At 35.7% G+C, this 17551-nt stretch overlaps 1 protein-coding gene across 1 annotated transcript in view; it reads left to right on the top strand.

Annotated features, from left to right (window-relative positions):
* Positions 1 to 9013: 9013 nt before the first annotated feature.
* The window catches only part of MAP2K1 (mitogen-activated protein kinase kinase 1), a 119516-nt gene continuing 110978 nt past the window's right edge, over positions 9014 to 17551 (top strand). Inside the window, exon 1 of the mRNA XM_069098248.1 lies at positions 9014 to 9048. Coding sequence (XP_068954349.1) covers positions 9029 to 9048 — 20 coding nt within the window. The 5' untranslated portion in view covers positions 9014 to 9028. The remainder of the gene's footprint in view (positions 9049 to 17551) is intronic.

The following is a 17551-nucleotide window of genomic DNA, read 5'->3' as shown; positions in this document are numbered from 1 at the left end:
CATTACATTGACATTTCATGTCAGTTCTTTTTAGAAATTTTTTATTAAAGCAGTAAATAAACAGCTATGAATCATAACTTTGGAGCAATTCCAAAAGCATTAAAAATTTGAATTGCTAGCAATTCTGTAGTATTGTAGAAAAAGTAAACCTAAGCATTAGAAGCCTATTAAACCATTTTATTTCATGCTAGGCCAGCCAGTGTGGGGTTATTCCCTATAAATTTATTTTTAATTTATCAAATAGATGCCTACCACTTCTTGTTAGCCTTTACTGTTAGAGAATTGTTCACAATATTTTAATCAATAATTAATCTTACATTTTAGAATTAGAAGCAGTTTTAGAGATCGTATAATTTAGGGTTCCATAACCTTTTCAAGAGCCAATATATATATATTGAAACTCATGTCCGCCATTTGGTGTTCATTAGAAGTAGAAGCCATGTATTTTCTTTTTAAGAAATTTTGTATTCATACATTTTTTGTTGCAACAAACTTCCCAACAAACATCCAAACAGATGCCTTACAAAATACATTCCTCTAAAACAGTTAAGCAAAACCAACTAATTACATGATTTAATTATGTATTTTATCAATCATTGGATGCTAATTGTGTATCTCCTGTTATGTAAGTGTTCAGAAAATCTTGTCATCTTAAAAACAGGTTCTCAGAAAGAAAAAAAGGGGCTCTTGAAAAGAGTGTTATGAGTTTCTTTATATAGGGAAAGAGAGTAACCCTCCATTCTCTCATCCCTATTGCTTTGTTATCTGGGACTTAAACAAAAATTCCATTTCTTTTCTTTAAAAGTTGTAAATATGTTTTCTATCCAAATGTTTATTAAGTAAAGTGGTCAAAGTATCACCCAAGAGCTGCCTTCCCAAGACTGGTTTTGTGCTTTGATGGCCTAGGTTATATCTTGGAGGCCTGATCTGGTAAGAGGTCGATTTCTCTCTTGCTCCTTAGTGCTCCTACCTACTCTAGGAAAATCTCTAAGCCACAGCTTATGTCTAGGCTTTTCCCATATGTGGGCAACAGTGTCTCTTTCTACAAAGATGCTTAATATATACCGTGGGTAGCAGGTATGGGAGAGTTTTTTATTTTCTATGCCACAGAAACTGCAAAAGACATATAGTACTCACAAGCATACATGAACAAACATAGGACCCAGCTAGTAGGTAGATTGGATAGAGTGATGGATTCAGGAAGATCTGAGTTTGAATCTCATCTCAGATTCTTACTAACTGTGTGATCCTTGGCAAGTTACTTAACCACTAAGTCTCAGTTTTTCATCAGTAAAATGGGGATAATAATAGCACCTACCTTATAGTGTAGTTGTAAGGCTAAAATCAGGTAATATATGCAAAACACTTTGCAAACCTTAAAGTGCTATATAAATGTTAACTATTTTTATTATTACTATTATTGGAGCCATGAAACACTCAAATAGCCCATTATATTCAATAGACTGTTCTTTAAAGACCATTTGTGAGACTGCCAAGCAGATATTTCTCTTCCACCTCAGACCTGCACTGTTTGAGTAATTCATAATAGTTAATTCTGAAAAGTTGACAAGGTCTGCATCTCCTTATTGGCCATTGTATGGCTTTAGTCCTCCAGCTGTAGGATATTCCTGCTGATCTGACTGAATGAATGAAAAAGAAAGCAATAAAAGATAAGGTAAACAAGGTTCATGTACAGTGCTACCACAGTTACTTACCTGTAAAGCAAGAGAAAAAAGGAAGGCAAAAGTAATAATGGGATCAGCTTGATTGTTCTAGTTTAGAAATGAGGGAGCACAATTAAAGTCTTCCAATTAGTCATATCATCACTGATTTTCCCCCACACTGACACATAGAGAATCTGGCATTGAGCTTGGTTTGGAAGTCGTGCACTGAAAGAGCTAGTACAATTCTCATTGTGCTGAATTTATTTTATGCTCAATAGCTTACTTACCCCCAAATAGTTTGATAAAGTAAATTCCTATGCACAAATGAACAAATATTATTAAGTACTTACTATATATCTGATACTGAAATATTAGACATGTCTTCTAAGATCTTATAATCTTGTTGGGGAAGCAAGACCTATTAAATTATTGAAAAGGATCTTGCTCCATTAATATTGATCTCAGTCCATCCATGTGCAAGTGATCTCATTCCATGCTGATTCCTCTAGCAGGCTGCCACCTCTATCATCCCCACTTTTTCACTTATCTTCAGTCTTTCCCATTCTACTGGCTGCTTCTTTGCTGTCTACAGACATGTCCATGTCTTCTCCATCCTCAAAAATCTCTCATTTGGGGGCGGCCAGGTAGCATAGCGAGTAAGAGCACCGGCTCCAGTGTCGGGATGACCTGGGGATCAAATCTAGGCTCAGATACTTAGCACCACACCCAGAAATAACTGGCCGTGTAACCTTGAGCAAGTTACTTAACCCCTATTGCCTTAAAAAGAAAACAACTCTCATTTGATCCTTCGATTCCTGCTATCATCCCATATCTCTTCTGCCTTATATGGCTGAGCTCCCTGAGAATGCCTATATATATATATATATATATAATAAGTGTCTCTGTTCTCTCTTCTCACTCTCTTCTAATTATAATCAGGCTTCTAAGCTCAACATTCAGCCACAATTGCTCTGTCCAAAGTTACCAATGATGTCTCTTTTAAAAAATTACGTATCTATTTTTAATATGCTTTTTTTTATAATTTTGGGTTCTAAATTCTCTCCTCATGCCCTTTCCCTACCCACTGAGAAGATAAACAGTATGGTATCAGTTAGACATGTGATATCATGCAAAGCATATTTCAATATTAGCCATATTGCAAAAAAAGAGCAAGAAAAATGAAGTGGAAAAAATTATACTTCAGTCTACATGGATTTCATCAGTTTTCTGGGGATAGGTAGCATTTTTTATAACGAGTCCTTTGGAATTGCCTTAGATTGTTGTGTTGATCAGAGTAACTAAGTCTTTTACAGTTGATCATCATAATATTGTTGTTACTGTGTACAATGATCTGGTTCTGTTCACTTCATTCTGCATCAATTTGTAGAGGTCTTCCCAGGTTTTTCTGAAACTATCCTCCTCATCATTTCTTATAGTACACTAGTATTCTATGACAATCACATACTGAAACTTGTTCAGCCATTCCGGAAATGATGGGCTTCCTTTCAATGTCTAATTCTTTGCCAATACAAAAAGAATTGCTATACCTATTTTTGTATGTATATGTTCTTTTCCTCTTTTCTTTGATCTCTTTATGATACAGACATAGTAGCAGCATAGCTGGGTCAAAGGAAATGAAGTTTTATAGCTCTTTGGGCATAGTTGCAAATTGCTCTTCAGAATGTCTGGACTAGTTCATAACTCCACCGACAGTGTATTAGTGTCCCTATTTTTCCCACATCCCCTCTAACATTTTTCATTTTCCTTTCCTGTCATGTTAAGCCAATCTAATGTGAGGTGTACCTTTGAGTTGTTTTAATTTGCTTTTCTCTAATCAATATTTAGAGCATTTTTTGATATGACTATAGGTAGTTTTGATTTCTTCTTCCAAAAACTGCTTGTTCATATCCCTTGACTATTTTTCAATTGGGGAATGGCTCTTATTTTTATAAATTTGACTCAATTCCTCATATATTTGAGAAATGAGGCTTATATCAGAGAAACTTGCTGTAAAAACATTTTCCCAGTTTCCTGTTTTCCTTCTAATTTTGGCTGTATTGCTTTCATTTGTGCAAAAACTTTTTAATTTCATGTAATCAAAATTGTCCACTATACTTCCTATGATCCTTTCTATCTCTTGTTTGGTCATAAACTCTACTCTTATTCATAGATGTTACAGGTAAAATTTTTCAAGCTCCCCTCATTTGCTTATGTTATTATCCTTTATGTCTAAATCCTGTACCCTCATTTTGACCTTAACTTGGCATATGGTTGGTCTATGCCTAGTTCATGCCAAACTGCTTTCTAGTTTTCTCCTCAATTTTGTCAAATATTGAATTCTTGCCCCCAAATCTTGGATTGTTGGGTTTATCAAACACTAGATTACTATGGTCATTTACTATTGTGTATTGTGTACCTAATCTATCCCACTGATCCACCACTCTATTTCTTATCCGGTACCAGATTGTTTTTGATGATTACTGCTTTGTAACATAGTTTCACATTTGGTACTAATAGGCCACCTTTCTTCACATTTTTAAAAATTTATTTCCTTGACATTCTTAACCTTTTGTTCTTCCAAATGAATTGTGTTATTATTTTTTCTAGATCTATAAAGTTAATTCTTTGATGGGCTGATTGATATGACACTGAATAAGTAAATTAGTTTAGGTAGAATTGTCATTTTTATTATATTAGTTCAGCCTACCCATCAGTAATGAATATGTCTCTAGTTGTTTAGATCTGTTTTAATTGTATGAAATGTTTTGTAATTGTGTTCATATAATTCCTAGGTTTTTCTTAGCAGTTAGACTTCCAAATATTTTATATTGTGTGCAGTTATTTTAAATGGAATTTTTTGTTTTATCTTTCTGCTGGGTTTTGTTGGTAATATGTAAATTCTGATGATTTATGTAGGTTTCAATGTTGCTGAAGGTTTCTAATTGATTCTCTAGGATTCTCTAAGTATACCATCATATCATTTGCAAAAAGTAATGGTTTTGTTTCTTCATTGTCTATTGTTTTTTCTTTAATTTCTTTTTCTTGTCTTATGATAAAGTTAGCATTTCTAGTACAATATTGAATAATGGTGATAATGAATATCTTTGCTTTACCCCTGATGTTATAGGAAAGGCTTTTAGTTTATCCCCATTGCAGATAATACTTGTTCTTGGCTTTAGATAGATACTAGTTGTCATTTTTAGAAAAACTCTATTTATTCCTATGCTTTCTAGTATTTTAAATAGGAATAGATGGTTGGTTTTGTTTTGTCAAAAGCCTTTTCTGTACCCATTGAGATAATCATGTGATATCTGTTTGTTTTATTATTGATATGGTCAATTATGCTTATAGTTTTCCTAATATTGAACCAGCCCTAGATTTCTGGTACAAGTCCCACCTGGTCTTAGCATATAATCTTTGTGATATATATTCTTGTAATCTCCTTGATAGTATTATTAAAAAATTACATTAATATTCATTAGGGAAGCTGGTCTATAGTTTTCTTTGTTTTTGCTCTTCTTGGTTTAGGCATCAAACTATATTTGTGTCATAGAAAGAATTTGCCAGAACTTCTTTATCTATTTTTTTTTGCTTTTTTTTTTTTGGAAGGCATTTGGGGTTAAGTGATTTGCGCAAGGTCACCCAGCTATTTTTTGTGTCAAGTGTCTGAGGTCAGATCCGAACCCAGGTCCTCATGACTCCAGGGCCAGTGCTCTATTCACTGCACCACCTACCCGCCCATCTTTACCTAACTTTTTAAGAAAGTTTAAATAGTATTGGTACTAATCCTTAAATAATTCCTAGAATTCACTTGTAAATCCCTCAGATCCTGGGGACTTTTTCTTAGGGAATTCATTTATGGTTTATTCAATTTCTTTTTAAAAAATAGGGTTATTTTAGTATTCTATTTTCTCTTATGTCATGGACAATTTATATTTTTGTAAATATTCATCCATTTCACTTAGCTTGTCAGATTTATTGGCATATAATTGGGCAAAATAGCTCCTAATAATTGCCTAATTTCATTTTCATTTGTGGTGCATTCACTATCTTAATTTTTTTGATAGTGGTAGGTTTTCTTTTTTTTTAACCAATTTAACCAATGATTTGTCTGTTTTATTGTTTTTTGTTTTTCATAAAACCAGCTTCTAGTTTTATATATTAGTTCAATGATTTTTTCACTTTTAATTTTATTCATCTTTCTTTTGATTTTTTAGGATTTCTATTTTGGTGTTTAATTGGGAATTTAAAATTTGTTCTTGTTCTAGTTTTTTTAATTGCATGACCAATTTATTGCTTTGCTCTTTCTCCTTTTTATTGATATAAGCATTTAGATATATATAAATTTTTCCCTAAGTACTACTTTGGCTGCATCTCACAAATTTTGGTATGTTGTCACCAGTGATATCTTAATTGGCAAATTCAATGACCTTTTCTCAGTCCTCATCTTTCTTGATCTCTCTTCAGCCACTGATGCTGCTGCTTCATTCTCTCTCTTTTTTTTTTTTTGGTCTTTTGGAGAGCAATTGGGGTTAACTAACTTGCCCAAGGTTACATGGCTAGTTTTTTTGTGTGAGTGTTAAGTGTCTGAGGCCGGAACTGAACTCAGGTCCTCCTGACTCCGGGCTGGTGCTTTACTCACTGTGCCACCTAGTTGCCCCACTTCATTCTCTTCTTGAAGTATTCCCCCTTCCAAACTTTCTTATTATGGTCAAGGACACCATCATCCTCCCATTCCTTCTGGCTAGCAAGCTGGGTGTCACCCTTGACCCCTAACCTTTGCTCACTTCCCATATATCTAGTCTGTTACCAAAGCCTGTCAATTTCAGCTTTGCAACATCTCTCACTATGCCCACTCCTCATTCCTGATATAGCTATTCATCTGGTACAGGCCCTCTCTTCTCATGCCTAGACTATTGTGGTAGCATGATGATTGGTTGGTCTGCCACAAGCCTCTCCCCATTCAAGTCCATACACCATTCAGCCACCAAAGTGATTTTCCCAAAGTGTGGTTCTGACCCATGTCACCCCCACCACTCACTTTCACTCTCTATCTCAATAAAATCCAGGTGCTCCCCATCACCTCCAGGATTCAATACAAAATTATCTGTTTGGCATTGAAAATTCTTATTAACCTAGCACCCACCTATCTTTCCTTTCTTCTTACAGACCTTACACCCCTACCATCTACACTGGGATCCAATAACACCAGCTTTTGTGTGGTTCCTTGAATAAGACATCTCTTGGCTCTGGTCATTTTCTCTAGCTGTTCCCCATACTTGAAATCATCAAGTGTTCTCAATTTCCTCCTCATTTCTGCCCCTTGACTTCCCTGGGCTTTCTTTAAGTCCCAGCTTAAATCTTTCCTTCTAGACAAAACCTTGCCTAATCTCTCCTAATTCTAATGCCTTCATTCAGTTGATTTATTTCTAATTTATCTTGAATATTGATTGTATGCTATCTCCCTCCTCAAGGTCAGCGCCTGTCTTTTGCCTTTCTTTGTAACTCTAGAATTTGGCACAATGTCTGGCACTTAGTAAATGCTTATTTCTGAATCGTGAATATGTAGTCCATCGTTAAATATAATTTGCAAGAGACTGCTTATTCTTTACTAATATCCTCCTAGAGAATGCCCATGATTCATGTATAAATTACTCTCTTAGATATTTTGTATAATTAAGAGAGTTGGCATATAGGTCAGTAATGATTGGTCACTTTTTTTGGTATTATTAAGGGCTGAAATTTTTTTTCATACCTTTATCATTTTCCCCTACTTTTTTTAGTTATCTTGTCTTTCCATGTCCTCACAACTGTATTGTCTCTAACACAGATCTCTAATATATCTCCTTGGTCCTGTCTTTGTTCTTTTTTTTTTTTTTAAAGCAATCGGGGTTAAGTAACTTGCTCAAGGTTACACGGCCAGTTATTTCTGGGTGTGGTGCTGAGTATCTGAGCCCGGATTTGATCCAGGTCATCCCAACACTGGAGCCGGTGCTCTTACTCACTGTGCTACCTGGCCGCCCCCTGTCTTTGTTCTTTTTAGTATAATTTCTATGTCTTCTATAAGTACATGTTAGGATCTAAGAGTGGTGGTTCTACCTTATCTGATGAGAAAATAACTTGCTAAAATTTTTTTTGCAAATCTTTTCATTTTTCTTCTGTGTATAACCTTCTATCCCTCCTTCCCTTTTCATTCTTTATTGCTGTTGGGATGACTTTGTTTCACTATATATGTTGCCAAGCCTTCTTTAAACAAATAAGGCCTATACATGTGAAAAAATTAGAAAATATATTAAGTTACATAATAAACACAATTGAATCACTTGATGAAGTGATAAAAATAAGGAATTAAAGTAAGTGAAAAATCAACATTATCTAGAGTCATCTAGGAAGGCTTTTGGAAAAGGTGACACTTTAAACTGGGCCTTAGAGGGTAGGATGGAATTGAATACCTAGAAAAGAGAGAAAAGGACTGCTTGAGCATGAGTCTGAGCAAACATCTGCTGCTGACAGTGTTCCTTAAGACTACATTCTTGGGTCCTCTTGTCTTTTCTTTCTTTCACCCAAAGACTGAATTATCTCTCTTCTCTCATAGATAACTTCCAAATCTATTATATACAATCTCAGTCTCTTTACTAAATTCTAGTCTTGCATCACTAACTGCTGGCTGGAAAATTCTACTTGGGTTTTTCATCAACATCTCAAATTCAACATTTCAAAAAAAAATTTCATTATTCCTCCACCCCACCCCACCCCATCTTCTAGTCCTTTCTCCACACTACTCAATTTCTGTTAAGGGCACTATGATATATCCAGTCCTTCAAGTTCTCAACCTATGAGTCATTCTCTACCCTTCCCTCTTTCTCATTACCTATATCTTACATCCATTCACTCAGCCAACACCCTAATTCAGGCCGTCATCATTTCTCACCTGTGCTATTGCAGTAACCCCTTAACTAGTCTCCCTGTTTCTAGCCTCTCCTCCAATCTGTTCTCTGCACAACAGCCACAGTAATCTTCCTAGAGCATAGGGTTTACCATGTCAATCCCCAGATCAAAAATCTGTTTCTTCCTATTACCTCTAGTGTAAAATGAAAACCCTTTATGTTGGTGTTTAAAACCTCTCATGATCTAACTCCAACCTAATTTTAGGGTATTTTTTTCAAGTTGTTTCCTTTCATGTACTTGATGTTCCAGCAGAACAGGCTCATTTGCTTTTACCCACTCATCTCTTGCTTTTGTGCCTTCGAATATGCTGGCTGTCCCTCTTACCTGAACACTCTCCTCACCTCTGCCTCTTAGAAATCGTAGCTTCTAAAGATTCATATAAGGCACTACTTACTAAGGAAAGAAAAAGAAAGGGAATGAGCACTAACCCTGTGAGGTAAGTGCTATGATTATCCCCATTTCACATTTAGAGAAAGTAAGGCAAACTGAGGTCCCGTGCTCAGAATCACATAGCTAGTAAAAGTCTAAGGCCAAATTTGATTTTTTTTAAATTATTTTATTTTTAATTTATGGAATAAAACAAGCATTTCTGTAACAGTATAATTTTTAAAAAGTTGATTGCACATGAAACTACAAAGCTATTATGTACAACTTGCTATTCCTTTTAAATATATAATAAAGTTATCATGTAAATTTCTTTTTTTCCCTCCTTCCTTCCCACCCCACAGATGGCTACCATTAGATAAAAGTATGAATATATGTAAAATCATTCTATACATTCTTCTATAGAGGCCAAATTTGAACTCAGGTTTTCCTGATTCCAGCTGCTTCACAATTACTACTAAGGGAAATATTTTCTCATCTACATAGGTACTAAGTAGTCTTTCATTCCTCAACTTATTTTGCATTTAGCTGTTTAAGTGTTGTATCCACAGTAGAATCTAAGCTCCGTGAAGAGACTATTTGCAGTGCTTATTAGCACATTGCCTTAAACATGCAAGCTATTTGATTTGTTTTCATTGTGTTTATCTTGCCTAGGGGAACAGTAAGGAGACCAGCATTATTTTATTTTCATAATCTCACTATTTAAATTAATTTATTCTTTGACCTGAAACAAGGCATATTTTGGTTCTCAAAAGATTAGTAAAAAAAAAATTTTTTTTAATTATTTCTTTTTTCCCCTTATACAGATCTTTTTAAATGGTAAAAATATTTCAAAAGAGATTTCACCACAGGAGGGAGCTATTCCTTAGACTTTTCATGAATAGCAAACTATTAAACATTGTACAAATTCTGTATAAAAGGTTAGAAAATTACTGTGTCTTCATATCAATTCACTTTTATTAAGCAGTTTCAGAGGGCATGATCCTAGACTAGAGACTAGAGTAAAGGAATGGCTTTATTTTTTATACCTCTGTCAAAGAAAAATAGCAATACTATAGATTTTAGGTCCAAGTATAGTTTTAATTATAATTACAATTTTAATTAATTTATCATTATTCTAAATCCAAGCATGTCTATCTCTGAGACATGTCCAAGTTGACATAACTTCTCTCATGTCCTTAGACATCTCCCTTAAAAAAGACAATTAACACTTAATAGGAATCTTGAACAAGATAAAGGTCTCAGTGTGTTAAAATACAATTTGGAGTTCTACTCCATTTAATAGAACAATAGTCACTTGATTTCCTAAAACTACTCAATTCCATTTTGGACCAAGCTCCCTCAAATGTTCTCTTTTCAAAAGAACCTCCCCTGTAAATGCTCTAATCTCTTCATTATGTCATTGTTTTTGGTAATGGGGTAGGGGAAGACGATCAGAACTAGACAATATTTTTGTTGTTCTTCTAAATTTGGTTACTACCCTTAATATACCCCCACCCCAGGCCCTTAACTTTTGTTTTTGATATTTTATACCTTTTTCTAAAGGAAAAAGTCTGGAATGACTTTAGAAATATTTCTCTCTTAATATTTTAAGTTGAATTATAAAGGAGTTTTTTTTTAATTTTTCTACACCTTCAAATGAATACCAGAGTAGCAAGAACAGAAGTTCTTAACTGATCTTTGTTATAAATATTACCCTAAATAGTATGGATTATGCTCATTTATATGTTTACATCTGGATTTTTACTAGAGAGGAAGGGAAGCTTAGATAGACTTGTAATTTTTCTATATGGGCAATTCCCAGTCTGGAAACCCCTTTGACTATTGAGGCTTGGGAACTCATTTTGTAATTACGCTATAGTCTCAGTGAGTTGTCTGTGCTCACTGAGAAGTTATATACTTGACCATGAAAGCTGAGTGGCATAGTAGTAAATAGAACACTGAGCCTGAAGTCGGGAAGACTTGAGTTAAAATATGATCTCAGACACTTAATAGTTGTGTGACCCTGGGCAAGTCACTTAACCTTTACCTCCATTTCCTCAACTATAAAATGGGAATGATAATGGCATCTGCTTCCCTAGGTTATGAGGATCAAATGAAATGTTTTTAAAGTGCTTAGTGAAGTGTCTGGCAAATAGCAAGTGCTTAATAAATTATTATTTCCTTTCTTCTGGTCATATTTCTAGTATGTCAGAGGAAGGACTTGAACCCTCTCAACCAAATTAAGTAAAATGCCTAAAGTGAAATAAATATTTTAATATGAACAGAAACCTGATACCTTCCAACTACACTGAGGTCAGGAGAAGAGGGAATCCATTTAAATTGTGAGAGAAAGTTTTTAGGTTAGAGATTAGATGTTTCTTAGTATGAGAACTATAAATACTGAAACATGCCTTTAATGTGTCAAACATGACCCAGCTTTTCCCTCTCCCTCTGAAGCACTTATGGCCCACATGGACCTTGGTCAGATCTTGGGTTGAGATTTGTCAGCTTCTCTCTGCCTTGTTAATGCCCTCATTCCAGAGTAAAACTTCAATGAAACGTCTGAAACAAAGCTTAGTTAAGGTTCATGTCTAGAGTTTTCCTGTTAGTTTCCCCTCCCCTCCCCCAGGATAGAGGTGGGTCCTTTTCAGTGTATAATAGGGATATCAAGTATGGGCCAACTTAGGCCTCCCAGGCTCCAGTGAGTAAATATAGGAAACATAAAACACTCAAATAGCTGTTACACTCTGTGAGACTCCTGAATGATATTTCAAATTCACCTTAGACCTGTTCTATTTGAGGAACTCACAGCAGTTATCGGGAGGGTTGGCAAAATTCAAATCTCCTGAATGCCTATGTCCTTAGCTACAGGATTCTGCTGCTGAGCATCATGCTATTGAGGAAATAATGCCCATGAATTTAGGAGCCCTCTAACTTCGGAACTCTCAAACTCAGCTAACCCTAAGGCTAGAAATATCCAACCTCAGGATCTAGTCTCTGATCTCTAATCAGAAAAGGAAAGGCAGAAGGAAACCTGACCTGGGAGGTCTAAAGACTCTTGTCTAGGGATGCCCAGGCCAATATAGGCGACATTACTAATATGCCTCTGTTATAAGTTGCCATTGTTACTCCTGTTATACTCCCATCTTGAAATATAAGGAGAAAAAAGAGTAGAGAGTTTTAAAAGCTCCATCACAGTGAAGGTAGTTCCTCTGATTAAAGTCCCTCTCTTTGGGCCTTAATCTGTCATCCATCAGGAGGTACTTGCAGGCACTTAGGTCTTATCGGAAGAGTTCAATGTGCCCAGTTAGCAAAGGACTAAAGGCTTATCAATCTCCATGGTAAGTGTTCCCTTCTAGTAAAAGTCCAGGCCCCATATAATCATCAAGTTAGCAATAGAACTTACCAAGTTGATCAGGGATTCTTTTGATTTTTCCTACCATAAACATAATGGTTAGAAATTTACCTTTATATATATCTACATATAGTACAGAAAACTATAGGGAATGATTTTTATGGAGTTCTATTGAAAGTAGCACTTTTTATTCAGTTGTTTCTGACCCTTCTTGACCCCATAGACCACGTTGCCCATGGGGTTTTCTATGCAAAGATACCGTAGTGGTTTGTCATTTCCTTTTCCAGCTCATTTTACAGATGAGGAAACTGAGTTAAGTGACTTCACCAGGGTCAAATAGAGACTAGATTTGAACTCAGATCTTCCTGACTTCAGACCCAGTGCTCTGTCTGTTGTTCCACTTAGCTGCTAGCCTAGACTTCACCCAAATAACCATTTACTAGATCACCCTTAGCTAGATTGTCCTTTTCTTAAAAGCATAATATTATCATGTCTTTAAAGAATCTCTGACAATGGAGATACATAAACTTTGAGTCTGAACTCAGCCTCTACTGTCTATGCACTCATGGTGTTTAAATGTCAGAGTCACAAGGATGGAAAATTGAAATTTTAAGTTTTATTTTTCAACTAGTTGTAATTAACTGAACTTATAGTTCCCTTTCCCTGCCTTTCTTTGAAAAAATTAATATTTACTGCTTTTCAAAAATGAGAAAAACTTTATAGAAAATAACATTTTGGAACATCTAGATTTTAATTAACTTTCCTCTTTTTCTTTAAATGAGTAAATAAAAGCAAGAACCAACCTATCACAAACTTGGAAGGGATCTGTGCTTGGCCAGATGCTGTTTAACATTTTTATCAGTAATTTGGATAAAATCAAAAGCTTATAAACTTTGCAGATCACACAAAGAGAGGAAGATAATTATCTTGGCTGACTGTAAGGATCCCCAAAAAATCTACCAGGCTAGAACATTGGGACTAAATTAATAACATTAAATTTATTAGGTATTTACTTGAATAAACAAAATCAACTTCAAAAATGTAAGCTGGGGAGACATAACTAGAAAACAGTTCATCTAAAAGGGGAGGTTTAGTGTATTGCAAGATTAAATATGATTTAATACTTTACTATGGCAGCCAAAAAATATTACATTACAAGGGAAATGGCATCCAAGGGGAAAGAGCATCACATTTGGAATTATAGGACCTGGCTTCAAATCCTGACTCTGTCTTGAATCCCTGTGTAATACTGAGCAAGTCACCAAAACTCTTTTGACCTTTAATTTCTTCATGTACAAAATGAAGGGATCAGATTAGATGATTTCTGAAGCTCTACATTTATGATACTAACACTAGATGGTAGTCCTCTTATACTCTGTTCTGATCAGAACATATTTGAAGAAACATGTTAAGTTCTTGGTTCCACATTTTAGGGACACTGATTATCTGGATAGTGTTCAGAGGAGGGAGAACCACATAATGAAGGACCTTGAGATCATGACATGAGGATTATTTGAAGGAACTGGGGATATTTAGCATGGAGAAGAGAAGATTTAATTGTCCATGATAGCTTTCTTCAAGTTGAAGGGCTACAGTTGAAAGAGAAATTAGACTTATTCTATCTAACCTCCTGTAATGTAAGATCTTTGCTGACCATGAATAAGCCTCATAGTGGAGCCTATTAAGGGAAGCTGGCTTAGGGGAGGCTTGCTTGTAGGAAGGCTTTCACACCTTTTGCTAATTTCTTTTTTTTGCTTTTTGCTTTTTGGTGGGCAATTGGGGTTAAGTGACTTGCCCAAAGTCACATGGCTAGTAAGTGTGTCTGAGGTAGGATTTGAACTCAAGTCCTCCTGACTCCAGGGCCAGTGCTCTATTCACTGCACCACCTAGCCACCCCACTAATTTCTAATTAGGCACTGAGTAAAGAGGGTTTTGATGCCTTCTGGCTCTGAGAAGTGTATAAAAACTCTGAGTTGGTACTTTGCTTTGGGAGCTTGCTTATGAGAAGGATCTTGTGATTCTGTGTTTAAGATTCTGAGTGACTGTATGTTCAGAGCTCCCCAACTGCTCAGATGTAAAGGCTGTCTCAGTCTAGGGATGTATGTAAAGTGTATAGTTGATTGAGGCAGTTAGAGCCCTGTCTGTTGGTCTTTATTTCTCTGAAGTTCAGGGTGCTGACTTTTCTCCTGAACTAGTGAATGTGATTAAAAAGAGATTGTTGACCCCTTGACCAGCCAGAAGACTGACTTTAGAACAATGAGTAGAAGTTATAGAGAGGAAGATTAGGCTCCATATAAGGAAAAACTTCCTAACAACTAAAACTGTCCAAAATCAGAATGGGCTGACTCAGGAAGGATTAGGTTTCCTTCTCTAGAGGTCTTCAAGCAAAAGTTGGATGCCTAGTTGTTGGGTATATTATAGAGGTACCATTTTTTTGTTTGGTTGGTTTTTGCTGGTACTTTTACTGATTCTAGTAGCATTTTATTAAAAAAAAACTTTGTTATAAAAACAAAGTTATTTGGGTGATAAAACAAAAGCATATATTCACAGTCAATGTACAGAATAAATTTTCAACTTCTCAAGAGAATCTATTCTTATTAGTGTATCAGCAATGCCATATTCACAATGCCTATGGAGATTATAGATATGCTGATATAATTATCCATCACAAAATACATCATGCTTGCCATATGGGGGAATAAACTAGAAAATTTATTAAGATACCAAAAGACTGAGTCCCAAAACCAGAAAGTGAAAGCCATCAGAGTAGTTATGACATTGGCACAGGTAGATAAAGTAGAAAGCACCCACATTTTCAAGCCTTTAAAACAGAACAGGCTACCTCAGGCAAAGGTCCTCCTCTCCCCACTCACAGCAACCACCCAGCGTCCGGGAAGCGCGCTCCCAGCAGCTCTGGCCCCTGGCAGTCCTCAGCAGGAGTCCTTAGCAGAAATTCTGGCTAACTCAAAAAGGGCTTCGCGCTGCCGCTGCCTCTGCTGCTGCTGCCGCCGTCGCCACCACCGCCAGCCACCGCAGGAACTCTAGTTTGGCTTCCGCTTCCTCTTGCTCCGCCCCTTCCTGCTACGTCAGCAAGTCCAGTGGGGCATGGAAGATCTTTAAATCCCATAACCCTTACAATTAGGAATTAGTCTGATGTTACATCTGTGAAGAACAAATGTCTAAGGAACCTATTCTGTTACACAAGTACTATGCACGATTTATATAAAGGAATGTTAACAAATAAGCTTATTCATAATTCATTCCATTCTTCAAACTTTTTTTTACTTTACCTAAATTCAGTCCTTTTTTGCTTATTCAATTAACTAAATTAATTAGGAAGTAGCTGGGAACTCACTTGGTTTATTATAAGAAGTCTGAAGAATCTTGGAAATTGTTTTAAAGGAAAAACATGCAAAATCTGTTTTCAGAAGACCTGTGATTAAGCTTGAAACTAAGAAACGTCTTAGTTTTAGTTTATTAAATGAGAAATATTGAAAAAATAAGGAACTTTTAAGACATTTACACCAAATAAGAGAATATTTTAAGTGTTAAAAATAAATGTCTGATCATATCAAAAAATTGTACAACAAATGTTAAAAGTCTTTTCCCATGGTGGGGGTAGGGAAAGGTGAATACCTGTCATAACTACCTCAGAGGCTATTGTGAGGTTCAAATTAGATAACATATATGAAGCACTTTGCAAGCTTTAGGTTCTACAGAAGTGTCAGTTATTATTAAACATGGTTCTTTTTACGTTGAACTAGATAGCCTATGAGGTCATTTGTGATTCTGTGCTTCTTTCCTCTTTAGAAGAAAGACTTAGAGGATCTCTAAGATTCCTTCAGCTGCTAAGATTCTGCGAGTCTATGAAACAAAGGTTCTTTTAATTCTTGGCATTTCTATAGTACTATGATTTTAAAAAGTTACTATCAGAAGTATATAGGAGCAGCTAGGTGTCACAGTGAATAGAGCACTGACCCTGGAGTCAGGAGGACCTGAGTTCAAATCCAGCCTCATACACTTAACTAGCTATGTGACCCTGGGCAAGTCACTTAACCCCAATTGCCCTGCCTATCCCCCTCAAAAAAAAAAAAAAGCAAATAGAGGAAGTGAGGAACAAATACAAAGATGATGAGGAGAAACTTTATATCGAATTGATTCTGTCACTGGGTGTTTTGTTTTCTTTCTTTTTTTTACAATTCAAGGAAGTCTGAGGTAAACAAGGGTACATTAGTTTACAAATTTGGCCCAGAGTTCTCACAGATCAAGAAAATTAGTCTGCAGTTGTACATTCTAGTTTATCTTATTTTTTCATGGAGAACCATTTGTGCTGTTCCATATACTAAAATGTTATTATCAAAATTGTACATTGCCACCCCAGTCACTGGCAGGATTGAGAGACAAAGGTTGGTTGAGGAGATAGTTGGGTAAAGAAAGCTACCTAGCCAAGGAAAAACACTGGTATTCTATAATTATTATCAATACCAAGAATGCGAATATTTTTAGGATCTATACAAAAAGATGAATCAATCAGTAAAGTATTTATTAAGCACCTGTGATATGCCAGGCCCTGTGCTAGGTTGTGGGGATATAATTTCAATGAATGAGACAATCCCATTTCTCAAGGATCTTACATTCTAATGGAGGAGACAGCAAGGACAAACAAGCATTTACAGAATAAATGTAAAGAGAATAAATGCAAATAAATACAAAGTAGTTAAATATAAGGTAGTTCCAGAGGGAGGGCACAATGAATTGAGGGGATTAGAAAAGGCTTTGTGTAGAACAAGAGTTCTTATATATACATCTTTTTGTGTCATTGATTCCTTTACCAGTCTGATGAAGTCCATAGGTCCCTTCTCAGTATAATATGATTAAAATAATAAAATATAATACATAGAATTACGAAGGAAACTAATTATGCTGATATACAGCTATTAAAAATTTTTTAAAAGTCTAAGGGCTCCAGGTTAAAAACTCCTGAATGTAAAAGTTGGTGCCTGAGCTAAGTTTCAAAGGAAGAGAGGAATTCTGTGAGGTAAAGCTGAAGAGAGAATGGAGTCCAGGTATAGGACAAAGTTCATGCAGAGGTGAGAAGGCAGATGGAATGTTACATGTGAGGAACAGAGAAAAAAGTTAGTTTTGAAGGGGGGATAATGTACAGTGAGGCATGAAAGATCAATTGGGGCCAGATTGTGAAAAGGTTTAAGTTAAACAA

The sequence above is a fragment of the Petaurus breviceps genome, unplaced genomic scaffold (assembly GCF_028583685.1).
Source record: "Petaurus breviceps papuanus isolate PSGF00001 unplaced genomic scaffold, PetGlider_PUasm1.0 37, whole genome shotgun sequence".
NCBI lineage: Eukaryota > Metazoa > Chordata > Mammalia > Diprotodontia > Petauridae > Petaurus > Petaurus breviceps.
Note: the sequence above shows the minus strand (reverse complement) of the source record. Positions and strands in the feature narration are given on the sequence as shown.